Raw genomic sequence first — 19,092 nt, 5'->3', positions numbered from 1 at the left:
TCAAGGGGATCTTCCCGACCCAGGAATCGAACCAGGGTCTCCTGCATTGCATGCAATTCTTTTCCAGCTGAGCTACCAGGGAAGCCCCCAGATAACACTACTATCTTATATATAAACTGAATTAAGGTCTAGCAAGTTCAAACAACATGTCCATGATTATATAAATATTTTTTTTATGTTTGAACAATAACAACAACAAAAAAAGTTGAAGGAGTTGTATTATCCATCTGTAGAACTAGAATAAAAATTTCAACAATTGGCTTCAGGCTTCGGTCTGGTGTTTTTCCAATGCAACATGCTTATGCAGTCTCTTGTATCAGTGTTATAGATTTTAATCACCTTGGCCAACCTCTACACATATACAACCAAGGGTGCAATAAATTAATGATATACAAAGACAGGAGAGATGTAAAGGACATAAGAGCACTGTTTCTATTATATCATACACCAGCAAACATACAGGAAAGGCTAGAGACTTCTTGTTTCCCCAAGTTAAGTTGAAGCTTAAAACAAAATTTCTGACCCTCAAGTTTATTTATTTACTATTCAATCATCTGAGATGGAAAAGACAGTTATGACAATACTAATAATAATATTGTTTGGGGCCAGGAGAATAAAATCTTTAATGCTTATTAATTTAGTTCTATATCAAAAGATCTTTGAGAAAGCAAAGTGCAGAACAGTATATATGGTAAGCTCCTATTTCTGTAAAACAAGGGAGCTAGATTCATTCCTATATGCACAGAAAATTACAAGGACATAAAAGACATTCTAAGAATGTAATGATGAGAAAAATGAGACAGGATAGGGTAGGAAAGAAATCTTTCACTATGAACTCTTTGGTACTATTTGAACAGTTTTTTTTTTTTACAATGCTCATGAAATACTTTTTCAAATAAAACAAGATCTTTGATCCTGAGAGGATTACCACTTTACAACATACAGTATGTTCCTGATTCCCACATTCAAAGAATTAAGATTCACATAAATTATTAATATAATTTTAAACATCCATATTCACTCTAAATAAAAACTAAAGTTTACTCCTCAAATCTATATTAAAGACAAAAACACTTTAATTGTTCTTTAATTTTTGGACAAAAGTATATATTAATATTAATCCTGTGTGTTATTTTCATGGATAATGAAGTTCAAGTGTTCACTGGTATTACTGCTTAAGTTCTAAAAGCCTATAAAAACATCTCTCATTTTAGTCTTCTATAAATAACTGGCAAAATTTCAAGTTCACAAGAAATGTTCTACCATATATATAGAGAGAGATTTCAATGAATTCTACTATTTCAATAGAAATAAAAAGCATATAAATATATAAACACAAAGTAGAATGACACTGCTTCTAAAAAAAAAAAAACATTAGAAAAGGTAATTCAGTTTTAATTTATTTTCATCACTTGTTCTTCATGATCCATATATTTTAAAATGTAATGAAAATAACTTTCCATGATATGTCAGGGACTGGCACTAAAAAAATTTTTGGACTGCAAATGAGTTATACAAATGAAAATATCAAATGGAGATCCAGTTATCAAAATGAAAGCACTCAACATATTAAAAGTTCACAATTATTTGTTTAGAGCACATAAAAAAGTCAGCTTACTAACCAACTGTTGAGATTTTAAAGAACTATTGCAGAGGTTTGAAGAAAATAGATTTATTAGTTAACTTATAAAGATTAAAGAGCTTGAAACAAGTATTAAAAAGAAATTTGTGCCTTTATTAGAATGGTGTTAGGCTTTAAATATACCAATTTGGGTAATCAAATTATTCATTTTTTAATAAGAAATGACACTACAGAACTGCAATACTGGTCCAACAGTCTTGTCTTTACTTTTCCTTTAAAGCAAGAAAACAGAATGCGAGTAATCAGAAAGCACTAGCAGGCATCAGTTAATCCAAGACACTAGCTTCTTAGTTCCAAAAGCACTTGCAAAGAAAACCATTGGGGGGCACAGGAGGGTGGAAGCACTTCATAATAACTGGAATCCCATGAGTGTGTATGTACGCCAAGTCTCACAGGCTATTTTTTGTATTCATCCTTTACTTGGTCACTTTTTTTTTACCCTCAAATACTAGTTTTTCTTTGACTTTTTTTTCCTCAAAGTATAAAAAGTATGAAATATAAACAAGCTCTTGCATTGCACACACTTCAAAGTGTACAATTCAAGCATTATAGAGCTATCTACATACTGATAAATCCCATCAAATCTTGGATAATTCAATAATATACAAAATACCAGGGCACAGAAAGAACTAAAACCCACTTCTTTTTGATACACGTAAGATTCAATATTCAATCTAAAGAAAAACAATCATTTTGGCTCTCCTCTACATTCGCATGTTGATATACTTATTAAAATATTCCTGTATAATTAATGTTTGGTCTTATTATTTCAAGTCAGGTTTAAAACCAGCCATCCAGACAAAACAGGTAATCAGAAAGACTATTTCTTCCCCACCTCCCTAACCCTAATAACTATGAAGCCAATTTTACGACATGACTCCAAACACTGGATTGTGACGACAAATGCTAGGTCCAATTTCTTCATAATCCTTTTTGGTGTGGCATACTTGGTAGAACTCAGGCTGAAAATAAAAATAGATTTTTGGAAAGGTCAAAAATGTACCACTTTTCAACATGCTTTAAGATAGATATGTTAAATCTAAAACGTTTATCAGTCCATTCATGGTAGTTCAACAAAGCTTTGAAATTCTAGCAACTGTGACTCAAAATCAGCAACAAGTCTATAACCAAAACTGAAAAGGAGCATTTGACAAAAGTCTCTCCAATCCCCTTCCTCAACATCTGTTTCTCTTGGAATTTTTCAATTTTGAGGAATGGAAGGTTGAATCTCAAATGCTCAAACTATTCTGTTGTGGCTTTCCCACACTGTACATTGAATCAAGAAAAGCAGCAGCATTCATGTAAGTTACAGATGACGTATTCCAGATCATGCTCCAAAAACTTCTAGGTGAACTTGCTTTCCTCACTGAAGGTCAGGTATAGACAGACTATTCCATAGTCTATTACCTCATTTCTCCAAGGGAAAAGTTACACACTCAACTAGGTGAAGTTGAGTGTGAAGACAATTCAAATTAATTCAAATTAAGGAAGAAAATAACTTTTACCTCTTATTTTTAAATGCTTTTATTGAAATCCAAGGTTGTATAGTTTGCAATAATTCAAATTAAAGTTCTTACATTTTATTTTATACTGTGTCTTACAGGATAAAGCTAAAAAAGTAAAGTTGCTCAGTCGTGTACAACTCTTTGCGACACCATGGACTGTAGCCTGCCAGGCTCCTCCGTCCATGGATTTTCCAGGCAAGAATACTGGAGTGGGTTGCCATTTCCTTCTCCAGGTACTACAGGATAGAGCACCACTATTTACTAGGCTAAGGATGTTAAAATTTAAAGTATCTTTTAAAGGGACTTTAAGATGTTTTGGTTTGGGAGAGGTATCTTATTAATTCCTTTGACTCAGTTTAGAACATCGTACTTCCTATGTGGTAACTCTTAATATTTTAAAATATTTGCACAGAAAAAACAATGACCTTCTGATACCTGTATTACCAGAGAACTCAAAGATTCTCCCCTATAGATAAACTTTAAATCCTCACTCTAGGACTTCCCTGATGATCCAATGATGGAGAATATGCCTGCCAAAGTAGGGGACATGGGTTTTATCCCTGATCCGGAAAGATTCCACATGCCACAGGGCAACTAAGCCCATGCACCTGTGCTCTAGGGCCCATGTGCTGCAACTACTGAAGTCCTTGAACCCTAGAGCCTGTGCTCTGCAACAAAAGAAGATACCACAATGAGAAGTCTGCGCACTGCCATGAAGAACAGTCCCCAGTTGCTGAAACTAGATAAAGCCTACGTGCAGCAATGAAGACTCAGCACAGCCAAAAACAATACATTAAATAAATTTAAAAAGTGCTCACTCAAAAAATGTCTAGCAAGAACAAAAGCAAAACAAAAAAACCAGTAAGTCCAAATGAATTCCACTTTTCAAAAATACTATATTTATGTTCAATTTTAAAACTTCCCTGTGCAATATTACATAAAAATTTAAGAAATTTCTCTTGTTCCTCTAAATTAAGTTGATAAATTATTTTATCTTTAAAACAAAAAAGTCAAATTTTAAAGTAAGCTTCATCTCACTTACTGTGGAAGCCAGCATAGATCCTCCAAACCAAACTGCATATCGTTGCATGTGGTGTGTAATGACTTGTACATCAATAGGTTTTGGCTATAAAAGATATAGTAAGATCAGTTCAATGGTAAACTCATATAACAATTCCTGTATTATTTAACCTTAGTTGTACATACTCAAAAATAAACAAATAAAAAAAGATGCGGAGGTGGGGGTGTACATAGGGCAAAACAATGTTAACAGAAACAAATTAAGCTAATTTTATTATTTTTTTAAAAAATAAAACCACACTAAAGTAAGGGAAAAGAACTAATCCAGGTAACCCATGAACACAGTATTAGAATTACGCCCTCAGGCTCAAGCTAAAAATTAAGCAAACACTGAACTCTCATTAGTTGGTCCATTTCTCACAGTGGCATGTATTAATTCTGAAACTACTAAATATGTATTCAGGATTGAGCAAACAACAAACATAAGGCTGGTTTCTTACTGTCAGAGAAGAGCATTACAAATATGGGAAGGTATAAGGCTAGAATGAACCTTACAGTATTCTGGAACTTCTATTATCAGTATGTAGTTTTTAGTTTATACAGAGAACTAGATTTATATGCATATACACACACACACATCCTACATCTGACTGCCAACAAGACCTAGATGCATTGACCCCTCAGTAACAACTGAATATATATCTAGTGTCCACATCTTGGTTTCTTTTCATTGAAGTACAGCTGGTTTACAATATTGTGTTAGTTTTTGGGTGTACAGTAAAGTAATTCATATCTATATAGATATATAGATAGATTTCAGATTATTTTCCATTAGAGGTTACTGTAAGATACCAAATATAGTTCCCTGTACTATACAGTAAAATCCTTGTTGTCTATTTTATGTATACGATTTTTCTTAATAGCATTCTCCACTAAAAGGAACAAGGGTGCTTTGAAATAAAATGGCTGATTTCAAGACTGTAGAAGAGAAAGTACAAGATGAACCTGCAATATCTTGCTATTTCAGAAAGTGAGGATGTACCTGCAGAATACCTGGGCCACACCAAAAGGAATAAAAGCCATCTCTGAAGGATTCTTACTAGTCAAATATGAAAAAGTTTGAGCATCAAACTTAATAATAGTATTAATGATATGTTATATCATAATATTAATGACACAGCCTACAGAATAACTGAGAAATCAGGAGTTCAGGGATATTAATGAATGAATAAGGGAGAAGGACATACTCTTTCTTACAGCAAAATGAGACTATGAAACATAGAAGAAATAATGGAATTTGCAAAATACCATTTGGCAACTACCACAGCGATAACTAAATATGATGTTAAAATCAGTGGCTGAGAATCTGATGAAAATTAAGGCAGTTATACATAATCTGAAAGTATCATTCTATAAGATTCTTATTAAATATAAAAGAAAAAAACAATAACTTTCAAATAGAGACACCTGACACACTTAACCAGGTGATCAAAGTTAACATATAAAGCAAATCATGCGTCTGGCAATACAATGCGGTAAAAAGAATACAACATCACTTCTGTACTATTACTGCCAAAAATGCATTATCTGAACCTAATCATAAGAAAATATCGGACAAACCCAAACTGAGAAACATTCTGCAAAATAAATTGTCTGTAGTCTTTAAAGATATTAAAGTTATAAAAGACAAAAAAAAAATGAGTACTTTTTCCAGATAAGAGGGAAATGAAACCAAATTCAAACATATGATCCTGGACTGAATCCTAGACCAGAAAAAAATATATATATATATTTTTTTATTTTGATAATTTTAATGACCTGTTTTTAGGAAATACACACTAAAATTTAGGGATAACAGGCTATATTTGCAACTCACTCTCAAATAGTTCAGGAAGATACATGTGTCTATTTGTATATATACATATAATCATAAAAATAGAAAAATAAAGCAAATATAAAATGCTAAAATTTGGAATACCAGGAGAAGAATATATAGGAATTCTACAAAATTTTGCCAACCATTTTAAAGTATGAAATTATTTTGGAATAAAAAAATTTTTTATTTATATGTCACAAAAAGATATGGCTTTTTGTTACTAAAAAAAAGCTATTTGACTGTCATTTAAAATTGGATTGACAGGAAAAAACAGCCAGATTTAACTAGAGATATATAAATATGTTATAAAGATCCATTTTTATAAAGATCCATAAAAATGACTACTGAGTAGAACAAAAGGGAAGGAGGTAGAGTACTCCAGTATGTAGGATTTTTCCTGTATTAGATATGTTAGTATAGTGCTGACATCACTGAGAGAAAAAAGAAAAAAAATCTCAGTTCTTATTTAGAAATGTGTAAGAAGCTTAAAAATATTTTAAACATTTTTATTTAGCTGCAATGAGTCATTACAAACTTAGCAACTACTTTTTACTATACTCCAAGGGATAGTTTAAAGATAATCAAAATTTAGGCGCTGAAAGTAGTCAGCTATCATGCAATTCTTCAAACAGCAGTAAACCACAGAGTGTTGTTTCTACTACTTTCAAGTAATTCTGGGTGACTGGTAGTCTCAGATGAAGCCCTCATTCTTGGTAATTTTCCAAGTTGCATAAATGTGTTATACTTAGTAACATATCCTCTGAATCAATGTTTTGCTTCAATATCCCACATATAATGAAAATGAAACAAAATTTACTGAAAATTTTCTTATAAATATATAAAGCAGTCATCTGAGAATATGAAGTTATTTTTTATTCTTTTTGACAGCAAGCCCAAAATTACAGGACAGAAATTGAAAGGTTACTTTGCTGTACCACCAATCTGATTTCACACTTATGAAGCTGCTATAGGAGAGGATCAAGTCAGTGTGTGAAAACAGGTGAAATCATACAACAGTCTCTCTCTTCCAACTCTGCTTTGTTGTCCTGCTATGAAAGGTATTTAATATTTTGTAGATTCATAAAGAATATTATTCCTGGAATATGCAACAAATCTACTATATGGAAATTATCTGTGAGATGAGAAAATCTCTCTCATAGCTATGAAAGTGAAAGTGCTAGTCACTCAGTCATGGCTGACTCTGCGACCCCATGACAGTAGCCCACCAGGCTCCTCTGTCCATGGAATTCTCCAGACAACAATACTGCAGTGGGTTGTTGTATTTTCCAGAAATATAGGTAATATCCTAGAGGAATGGAATGACCAAGAGTATCATGGATATGAACCTATAAAATCACCCACTTTCCATTAGATATCTCAGGCTCCTCTTACCTTCCAAAGAAAGCTGGCAGATATTCTACATTTCCAATACAATAATCAAGGCACCCTCAACCTTTCCACCAATAATTGAGAAAACCTACCTTCAATCTACCACCACTCAATTCCTCACTTAATTTCAGCCTGGCATCTACAGTTCTTTTCAGATCTCTTTGCAAGCGACGTCCAAAGTCCCTGAACATAGTTGAACCTCCAGAGAGGACAATATTCTGTATTAGTGGAGAAAAATAAATAGAACTTTTACATAATGAGAAAGAAGTTTAAACATGTTTTTAAATCTACATTCACCAACAGACAGAAAATAAAGACGTTTTTTAAAAGTGTGACTTAGAATAACAATTTTGCTATAAACACTGACCTTGTAGAGAGGACGTCTGACATCAATAGGACAATTCTGAATTACTTCATCTACAACTTCTGAGATAGGCTGGGTAAAGTCTGGGTTAGCAAACTGAAAAGTAAGTTGGACACATGATAGAGATCAGACCACTACTGATTTAAATATCACAATTAAAAATTAAGAAACTTTTCAGTTCAAAAATAAAAGGACTTCTAGAAATAATAAATTCTGGTCTCTGATCCAAATTAAAGACACTGAAATCAGAGATCAAAAGAAATAAAATTAAAATAATGATTACATATACCATTTCATAATCATCAGATTAGCAAAAATGTAAAGCCAAACACATACTATGACCTGGCAAAAATCTATATAAATGGGAGCACTTTACAATGCTTATGAGAATATACATTAATGTAAAGATTACTCACTATAGCACTTTAGCATTCAAAAGAAATTTCCTGAGATTTAACTCTCTCTGATACTATTGACTGGTATTTTCTGCGGAATAATTCAAAACAAGTCTATCTTAAAAAAAAAAGAAAAACTTACCTCTGGATGAAAAAAAATTTCAGGTCCCAAGAATCTCTCATATCCAACATCAATGGAAAACTCTTTCTTTGAGATAGCATTGATTCCAGTATACTGTTTAATCCACTTTGATCCATCTGTATCATACTTGTTAAATTCTTTTACTAAGTCTGGGCAGACATAACTATAGCGCTCCTAGAAAACGAAGAGTAATGTTTCCCTCTTGTTTTAGGAAAAGCAAAACACAATGGTATTTATTTTCAGTAAACTAAAATCAAATGAAAAAATATCTTTAGAAAATAGAATTCAGAAACTAAGATGAAGAAAATTTTATGTTAGGATGTTATCATATGCATAGTACAAATTAACAGCTCATCTCCTGGGCTTCACATACAAATAGAATAAGACTTAACAGTCAATTTCTAGTATTTCAGTGCTACTTCATGAAAGCACTCATTAATGTCATACAAAATTTTATACTGTTTCAATAATTAAAGGACTTTATATTTTAGAAAAGAGAAAACATAAAATACACAAAGAATTGCAGAATAAATACCTGACATAACCACACAAATTAATACAGTAAGAGGTACAAATTATTAGGTATAAAATAAACTTCAAGGATATATTGTACAACATGGGGAATATAGCCAACATTTTAAATGAAATATGATCTTTAAAAGTTACGACTCACTATGCTGTACACCTGTAACATGTGTATTATAGAGCAACTATGCTTCAGTAAATAAACTTTCTGAGGTGACTTTTGGCAACCATTAACAAATTCCTTTACTATCTAGGAAGTGGTAAATTCATTTTCATTCCTTACCTCTGATAAGCAAAGAAAACACTATAATCATGCAAAGACTGTCAAATCAACGGAATTATTTTTACCTGGGATGTTTTGCTTTTACATATTTAAAACATATATGAAAATTTTTAGATATGTTGACAAATGATAAATTTTAAAAAGCAATGCTAAATATTTTGGTATTTTGCATAAGCCCTAGTGTAGCATACAAATTATTAAAATACCTTACACAGCCTTCACATTTTTCTTCTATCTGCCATATCATTTGAACCAACCACTGCATCTATTCTACAGTGCAATGAATCAATGACACCAAAAATTTTGTTGTAACAGATAACTGTTAGAAATAAAGAAATCAGTGAAAATTGAGATGTGAGGACTCTGAAGTAAACTAATTACAGGCATACCCCATTTTACTGTGCTTCGCCGATAATGTATTTTTTACAAACTGAAGATATCTGGCATCCGCATTATCAGATGACAGCATGTTTTAGCAACAAATATTTTTTAATTAAAGTATGGGATTCCAAATTAAAGTATGTACATTTTATAGACATAATGCTATTGCCACTTAATAGACTGTAGTGTAAACATAACTTTTAAATGCACTGGGAAACCAAAAAATTTGTGTGACTTGCTTTTCTGTGATACTCGCTTTCCCACAGTGGGCCAGAACAGAACCCACAGTACCTCCAAAGCATGCTACATTTATTTTACTAAAGATAGTAAGTATGTTGAAGTCAGTTTGTATAAATGTCCTTATATGTTAGTCCTCTCAAATGTGAAATGTGGTGAGAGCAAGCAACAAGTTGCTAAGCCCCCAAAATTTCCTATAAGAAATATAAAGAAAAAAATGTAAATAAGATAAGTGTTTTATAACTGGGTAACAAAAGCTTTTTTAAACTACCGTTCTTGACTTAAGAATTTTTCCTGTTAATATTATAAACATGACTTTAATTTCTAGCTGAATTATATTCTCAGCATTATTTTTTACCTTCACTGCCTTAGCAGTTTCCAAGGATTGTTCTGGAGGAATTCCTACTTCTCGGTCTCTCAACAATTGCTGAATAAAATATGTTATATCTCGTCCTGCGATTGGAATGTGCTTAATACAGCTGCCAATCACATACCCTTCAGCCTAGATGGGGAAAAAGAGCCAAATTTACTTTCAATGTTTTCAAGAATCACCTAAACTAATCACTAAAGATCAATTTCTCAGTTACTGCATTTGTATCCTTAAATATTGCTTCATTCCAGGAAAATTCTAGTCTTTATTCCTCAACTGCATTCTTCACAGCTAACTTACCACAGAATTTACAATACTGTACAGACACCATGAATAAGAGTAGCCAGCAAGTTAGATTAATTATCCCACTGGTAAGAGTTTATAACAAAGACTGAAATGACTCAACAACAAAGAAATAGTGAATTTCAGAAGTATTAAAGGTTATAGATAACAGACTTCAAATAGGATATTAGTGTTTAAATTTTCTATAATTTCAGCAAAAAATTTAAATTGCACTGTAGGAAATTTGATCATTAACACACATTTTCTATCATTTTTATAATGAAGTAGGTACCAACTTAAGCCTGAGATAGTCCATGCACCATCATAATTCTAAATAATTTAATTTTGCAGAATGAATTCATAAATTTACTACTACAACTCAGAAGTACAAAAATAATGTAACAAAATTAAATTTCATTAACAACATTGTTATTTATGAAAAGGTAGGGTATTATTAGATTATGATAAGTTAGAGATGTTTACTATAAACCATACAGCAAAACTCACCAAAATCAAATGACAATAACAAAGAAATACACAGCATAGCTAAGTCAGTAAAAAAGATAAAATGAAATTATAAAAAACACTCCATTAATTCAAAAGAACACAGGAAAAAATAATAGGAATACCCAATTCTTAATATGCTTCCTAAAACTGTTCAAAGTTGGTAGCTTTGTTTTGCAAATTACCTACTCCAATATTAATTATAAGGATAAAGATATTATTGCTTAATTGTGTAGATATTAAGAAAAGACTGCAGTCAGGCAGAACAAGTTCAAATCCTAGCCCCATGACCTACTTGGTGATGTTAAGGAACTCATTTGCATTTTATAAGTAAACTGAGGTCCTTAAAGGATAATATAATCTACAATGAAGATCTTGAGGTTAAAATGAGAATTTTAAATGAACAGTTTGAGAATCTTTATGTATCTCTAAGCAGCATACATATATCCATTATTTAATGCTCAAAACAGCTCTATTAAACAGGTTGCTATTATTGTTCCCATTCGGGAAAAAAAAAAGGAAAAGAATATGTAGCACTAAGAAAAATATGCCCACTAAATTATAAAAAGCTATCAAAATATTAGACATACCCTAATTACCAAGATATTAAAATATCCCCCAATGCAATACAATAAAATGTAGAATAGCCATACAATAAGATATTATTTGGCAATAATAATAAGTGAAGTACTAGACATGCTACAACATGGATAAGCCTTGAGAACACTGGACTATGTGAGAGAGGACAATCACAAGAGTGTAGGACTCCATTTATATGAAATATCCAGAACAAGCAAAACTATAGAGACAGAAAAGATAGACTGGGCTAAAGGTAAGGGGGGGAAGAGTGAATGCTAAAAGATATAAGGTTTCTTTTTAGAGTGATAAAAATGTTTTAAAATTGACTCTGGTAATGATGCACTTTATGAATATACAAAAAACACTGCATGGTACACTACAAATGAATGAATTGTGTGGCGTGTGAATTACATCTCAAAAAAGTTTCTTTTTTTTTTTTAAAAAAGGGCAAGTATTACTAAAGCTATTATGATATCAGGAGGGTGAATTATGACATCTAACCTAATAATCACTCAGGATGTAATCATCAACAGAGGATGCCCACTGCATTAAAATGAGGAATAAGAATAATGAAGAGATAAAAGTTCCAAACAACTTCACTCTTTACATGATATTCAATATAACATAAAGATTTTTTAAAAGAGAAATATTTCTATATGTACCAACTCAACAGAGATCAGTATGAATTCAAGTAATAATTCTGAATCTATTGGGCACAATGAAAAAATTTAATTTGTCATTAAAAATTAGAAGGAGAAAGGCTTTGGCAGAAAAATGCCTTCTCTCACAAATAATCCAATCTGATGCATTTTTCTTAATGTGCTTGATTAAATCCATGCAAAGCACAATCACAACTTGAGCTTTTTAATTCAAAAATGTAATTCCCCAGAAGTCATTGATGGTCATGTGCTTTCAACTAACTGCCATTTTAGTAAAAAGCTAACACATGTATGAAATCTGTTAATTAAAAAGAATAAGAAAAACTATTCACTGGCTGTAGAGTAGGAAATGGCAATCCACTCCAGTATTCTTGCCTGGAGAATCCCATGGACAGGAGTCCGGCAGGCTATAGTCCATGGGGTCATAAAGAGTCAGATATGACTGAGCGACTTAGCACATTCACTGGCTAACGTACATCCAAACTGGAAAACTGAATTCCATGTTTAAGAAAAGAAAGGTACATTTCCATTCCAGACACTGTAATTCATCATTTTCTAACTACAAATTGGAAACTTCTTCTAATAATTTTCTAATTATTTTTAACTACAGTACAAACCTATAGCAAAAAAGAAAAAAAAATGGAATTTGTTTATAAAATTCTAATAATGTGAGCAAAACACAACTATAGCTGAGCAATGACCAAATTATAGTAAATAAATTAATCCATATAATTTAACTTTGCTAGATGTTAACTGCTACTTTGTTCAGTAATTTTAAAATATCCTTACCACAGGGATGACATGAGTGACACCATCTCCACTGTCTATTACCGTACCGGTCAATGTCCGTTCTCCTACTTGTCTGGAGGTCCAAGATGCAGCTAAGGCAAGAACAGCCTTGAACAAAAAGAAATATGGCAGGCCAAGAAAATGAAATAAACAAAGAGTTAATAGAAAAATTTTTTTATTGTAGAACTTTATTCAATTGTAAATGTAGTATCTTTGGAAAGAAAATACACAGAATTAACTTACATTATACAACAAAATTGTTTATATCCTATATATTATTAAGACAACTTAAAGGCTTACATTAGTTTTTAGGGGCATATTTATAAATTTTCCATATCTTAGTGAGGGCCATTTTCCTCCTATAAGATACTACAGTACTAACATATAGGAGATTAACATGAGATAATACAGTATAGGACTTAAACTTTGTGTATATGGCCCAGCCTATAACAAACACAAAGGTGAAAGTAAGGCAGAGAAGCACACAACCACCAACCATTAGTTATTCAATACATAGATGGCTATACACAAGTATCACTCTTATAAGATTAGCTCCAAATTTTCTAAATGCAACATGCATTCAGGAATATGTAACAAGCTATACAACCAGAGAAAAGACCACTGCACACTTCCAAATACTATGATTTAATTAGGAAAACAAAGTTGATGAAATAATGTTTTTCTATAAAAAATCTTGGCATAAGCAATAAAGTGTAAGTTTTTCCATTTACAAATTAAGAAATTAATGTAACTAGTTCAATTAAAAAAACTAAATTTCATACAAATCCAAGCCTGAAACAAGATAATTAATTAAAAACAGTACTAAGCTGGCTTTATTTTATCTACTTGCAATATAATAGCTGAAAGGAATTTAGAAAGGTAACTAGACCATGGGCTAACAGAACTACACAATAATTTATATACTTATTAAGCATTTGTGATATGCCAAGGATCACATTTGCTACAGGGTTAAGAAACAAGTAAGAAGTAAGCTCTGTTCCTAAGAGGGGAGAGAAACTATTCCATTGTTCCATACAGATTTAACTCCATACAAATTAAATTCGACAAAACATTATAGGGACTTGTGATATACAGTATACAGAGGGGCACAATGGCGACAATGGTCAAACATATGTAGTGGTAACTAATTCAAAACAGACTACAAAAAAGGACACAACGAATGTTACAAGGATAAATAAATGTGGATACAAAGTTTTTGACATGAACTCTGAATAAGTATTAGTTTCCTTATTTCTGGTCTATGAAAGGCTTTATTATCCAAAAACCATCAACTTACTTCCTTTAACACTTCTCTTTTACTCACTAAATAGTTTCATTGCTCTAATGATTTCTAAATTATCAATAGAAAACTATGATATGTTTTGAAATTAAGAAAAATACACAAATATTTTAAGGTTGAGTTAAACCAGGTTAAAATTTAAGAGCCATGCTTATTTTGACATCTAAACTTGCTTACCTGTACAGCAATGTACAAGCCAGGAACATTGAAAGACTCAAACATTATTTCAGCAGTATATTCCCTGTTTTCTGGAGTATTCAGTGGAGGTTCAGTCTATGAAATTGAGTAACATTTAAACAGGCAATATCAGATTACTGTGATAACTTTATAGACAATTTGTAAATGAGAAATAATGTATTTCAAACACTATATTTATATAAAAGTTATTAAACTCAGAGGTACAAAGACACACAGGCTAACGAAAAACTGTAGAGAATTCAAATAGATCTATACATACATATAACTGTTAGAGCACAAAATGGAGATGTTTACACAGTTCTCTTAAGTTTAAGTTATGTGACTGCATACACCACATCACTTAGAAACCTATGGGGTAAGTCTGGGTCAGAACATACCCCAGTGAGGCAAGAAAGGACCTAAGGAACAGCACCCAAAATCCTGAACTTTATGCTTCACCTTTGCCTCAGGAATACCTAAATCATTTTATATCACCAAGCTTGAAACCACATAAGACATTATTCTCATGAGTCTGATTTGACTATTCAATTCTTTTTGTTATCTCAAATACTTAAACTTGAAACGCAAAACTTTAAACTTAAGAAATACAGAATTATCTTTTTGACCTGGAGTTAAGGAAAAATTCCTTAAATTTAATGAGCACAACTTGCAAAAGGAAAGACAGATAAAACTTAAATTCACTGCAAATAAAATCATGTTCTAGATTTTAAAAGACACCATAGAAATTTTTTTTCAATTAACTGGGATTAGATCTTTTCCATTCATAAAACCTTTAACTTCTAAACTACTTGATGTATTTAAACTTATTTAGGAAGGCTTTGGACTATGTTCAAGAATTTGGAGATAATTTAGTAATACTTATGTGTAAAATTAAGCAAACTAAAAAAAACCAAGGCAGTTAAATTACAAACCCCAAGAAAAACAGAATTCTATACAAAATAAAATTTCATCAGAAGATCTCACAAGGAAAATACACAAATAGCTAATAAGCACATGAAAAAGTACTCAATGTTATCAGTCGTCAGAAAAATGCAAATTAAAACCAAAATGAGAAAGCTCACACTCACCAGAATGGCTAAAATTAAAAAGACTGACACATATCAAATGTTAGATAGAATACAGAGTAACCAAATCAATAACACATTGTTGGTGAGTGTGCAAAAAGTACAATCCTTTGGGAAAAGTTCTGAAACTTTCCTATAAAATCAATCATACAGCTACCCTACGACACAACAATTCCTTATCTAGGTGTTTACACAAGAGAAATAAAAACATGTTCACAAAAGACTTGTATAAGAACATTCACAATATCCAAAATATTCATTAACTATCAAAAACTTGAACAGCCCAGGTGATTTTCAATAGGGAAATGGGCAGTGAGGCATATTTATACAATAGAGTATGACCCAGCAAAAAAAAGCAGCAAATGCAACATGTATGAATCTCAAGATTATGGTGAATGAAGTCTTACCAAAGAGCACATTTTACACAATTCCACTTATATGAAACTCAAAAATAAGGAAAATGTATATGTGTGGGAAAAAAACTGGAACAAGGGATGCCTCCAAGGGTAGGGATTAACTGGAAAAGGGCACGAGATAACTTTGCAGCTTAACAGCAATGTTCTGTATCTTGATAAGAGTTTGGGTTACACAGACATGCATCTGTCAAAACCAGAGAAGGGCAACGATTAATACATCATGCATCCTGCAGGCCAAATCTAGTCTACCACTTCTTTTTGTAAATAAAAGTTGACTGGAACACAGCCACAGTCACTCATTTAAGTACTGCGTATGGTTGCTCTCCTACTACAACAGCAGAGCTAAGCAGCTGCAACAGAGACCACATGGTTCACAAAGCCAAAAATCTTTCCTATCTACCTTTAGACAAAGTTTGCCAATGCTGGTCAAACCAATAAAATGGTAGGGTTAAGATGTGTGATTTTACAGAATGTAAGTTTTATATAAAAGAAAAAAATGTGAACAATAATAAACTCTAACTGATGATAATGTATGCTAAAGTAGTTAGGGGTGAAATGACTCAACCTGCAACTCTTTGCAGTGATTTAAAAAGTAAGATGGAGTAATAGAAGGATAACCAAATAAAAAGATGTTCTAAGACAATTACAGTAAAATTAATTGCTGAGTCTAGACTGTAGGTGCTCACTGCAAGGTTCTTTGAACTTTGTATTTATGTATATGTATATTCACATATTTATGTATATATATATTCACCATATATAATATAATCACCATAATAAAATATAAAAATATTCATTTTACCCAAAATTATAATATAATTATATCACAGAAAGAGGAAGAAGATAAGGATATTGTGTTAAGGAGAGGGGACAAAAGGAAAAGAACAAAATACTCATCTTTCCTAGTAGGAAGTTATAGTATCTAATATTTAAAATAACAAACAAAAAATAGAAGAAATACATGAGAAAACTATCAGGGAAAACTCTTTAAAATTTTAAAGCGTGTGCCACTGGGGAATCAAGGGTTTACAAGTAGGAAGAGGTGAGGAAGGAAAGTGCTGTTTTTTAAAGTTAAATCTATAGCACTTAAATTTTTCAAGTTATAAACATGCATTGCTTTGATAAAAAAAGTTTAAAAATTAAATTACATATTTTATTAGCAAGAATCACAAATGAAATAATCACACCCACTGTTTTTTAATAAAAAAAAAAAAAGGGCCATGTTTCCAACTTTTTTCCCTCAAATTTACGGTTAAAGATACTAAAAACAATCCTGATTTATCACAATGTTTTAAAATACATGACAAATAAATTATAGCCTATTGAGTCAAATGTAATGAAAACATTCTCATTAAGCTTCTTCAAAAATTTCCTCACTGAAATTATAAGTTGTGCTTACCAAAAGAAAATAATGATCTTCAGGTTCCGCCCTTAAATATTTAAAGATCACTTGCTCCATAAACCTTTCCATCAAGTCCCAATCTTCAACTATACCATGGCGGATTGGCCACTATTAAAACAAAAAAATCAAACAGGAATTAAATCTTCATTAATATCAAAAATAAAACAGATCATTAGTGAATATTAGATGAAGGAAGCATTTCTAAGGAGTAATAACACACAGATCATTAGAGGATGCATACTTAACTATAGATAAAGGAAATGATTTCCACATATTTTCAGATGTTTCTATTAAAAAACTAATGCAAGTATGTCGAAATGTTAAAAACTATTCAATCTAGATGAAAGATTGCACCAGTCTTTCTGGATTTTTGAAAATTTTGTAATAGAAACATACCCTATTAAAATTCAGCTTGTGAAAATTACAGGTTATGACAATTTGCTTAATCTTTAATTTACTAGCTCTCACAAATATTTGTTGCATGTCTAATATATAAAAAACGGTAAGTAAATAGCAAGAATAATCATAAATCAAGCAAGCAAACTTTTGTAAGACAAGTCATACATATCTGTATAGACTCAGTTTCAAAACTGAACCTGGCAGAACTACAGCAAATTCAAAAAGACATCGCAAATATTTTCAATTTTCCAGGGAAATTTGGTGATACTCAGAATCAGTTTGACACTATGTATCTACTAGTTTAAAACAGTACAGTTTCAACATCAGTCAGTAACATCATTTCTTTGAAAAACTGGATTATCAGCAGTTGCTATGATAAAAATTAAATCCCTCCCCACAAAAATCCATAAAATAAGAAATGTAAAAAAGTAAATTAAGAAATGAGAATGGTGATACAAAATCTAATTCCAGGTGTGAGAGACTGTGACCTACCCGACATGCATATGCACCCTAATAGTAACTAATTAACAATTAAACAAAAATATTTTCCTTTCAAAGAAGTGTCATTTTTTTTTCAAGTAGCTACGTTGCTACTTAACAAACAGACTGTTAGGAATTTCTTTCTAAGTGACAAAAAACTGTCAAAACTTTTACTGAGACACGAAAGGCACTAAGAAAGTTTGTGAACCTCTGCAATAAAACAGTTTCACAACACAGAAAACTAAAGCAAAAATTAGTATTCGGAATATATGAAGAATTCCTTAAATAAGCAAAGTAAAAGCTTAGGCAAAAATCTTCCAAAATTTTACAAAATAAATATTTTCTAAAAATATAGTTCCATGCATATAGTATAAATATACACTCAGTACCTAAGGATGAATACATTAAGGAAGAAAATATCCTACTGTCATTTACTCATCATTAAACTTCTTATCTATTCATTTCTAATAATCACATTTCACCAAAGCCTTCTAATAGATACTTCTTAAAGCATTACACTTAAAAAATAACTTCTCCTCCTCACTGACTCATTGGAAAAGACCCTGATGCTGGGAAAGATGGAAGGTGGGAGGAGAAGGGGACGACAGAGGATGAGATGGTTGGATGGCATCACCGACTCGATGGACATGAGTTTGAGTAAACTCTGGGAGTTGGTGATGGACAGGGAGGCCTGGCGTGCTGCAGTCCATAGAGTCACCGAGTCGGACACAACTGAGCGACTGAACTGAACTCCTCACTTTGCTTTAGGAAAGGAAAAAAATGTACTTATTACATCATTCATTTTATAACATTACTGGAAGTTTACATATTTTAATGTTCTAAATGCTATTTATTCATTTATTCATCATCTATTATAGTGCACCTACTATG

General features: G+C 31.7%; 1 protein-coding gene across 5 annotated transcripts in view; it reads right to left on the bottom strand.

Moving 5' to 3' along the window:
- Nucleotides 1–1,714: 1,714 nt before the first annotated feature.
- Nucleotides 1,715–19,092, bottom strand: part of ACTR3 (actin related protein 3) — a 47,236-nt gene continuing 29,858 nt past the window's right edge. For 2 of the 5 annotated variants that reach the window (XM_081579269.1, XM_081579271.1), the window contains 9 exons: nucleotides 17,320–17,430; nucleotides 14,420–14,515; nucleotides 12,943–13,050; nucleotides 10,118–10,261; nucleotides 8,334–8,507; nucleotides 7,800–7,892; nucleotides 7,525–7,650; nucleotides 4,190–4,273; nucleotides 1,715–2,604 (listed from right to left, as the gene is read on the bottom strand). In XM_081579269.1, the coding sequence (XP_081435395.1) occupies nucleotides 2,509–2,604; nucleotides 4,190–4,273; nucleotides 7,525–7,650; nucleotides 7,800–7,892; nucleotides 8,334–8,507; nucleotides 10,118–10,261; nucleotides 12,943–13,050; nucleotides 14,420–14,515; nucleotides 17,320–17,430 (1,032 nt within the window). In that variant the 3' untranslated portion in view covers nucleotides 1,715–2,508. Of the gene's footprint in view, nucleotides 2,605–4,189; nucleotides 4,274–7,524; nucleotides 7,651–7,795; nucleotides 7,893–8,333; nucleotides 8,508–10,117; nucleotides 10,262–12,942; nucleotides 13,051–14,419; nucleotides 14,557–17,297; nucleotides 17,431–19,092 lie in introns of all 5 variants that reach the window. The other 3 variants (XR_014079302.1, XM_081579272.1, XM_081579270.1) reach the window with 3 other exon arrangements.

Source organism: Giraffa tippelskirchi, chromosome 3 (genome assembly GCF_054371585.1).
Source record: "Giraffa tippelskirchi isolate mGirTip1 chromosome 3, T2T-mGirTip1v1.2.pri, whole genome shotgun sequence".
Lineage (NCBI taxonomy): Eukaryota > Metazoa > Chordata > Mammalia > Artiodactyla > Giraffidae > Giraffa > Giraffa tippelskirchi.
The sequence above is the reverse complement of the archived record's forward strand: the minus strand, read 5'-3'. Positions and strand labels throughout refer to the sequence as shown.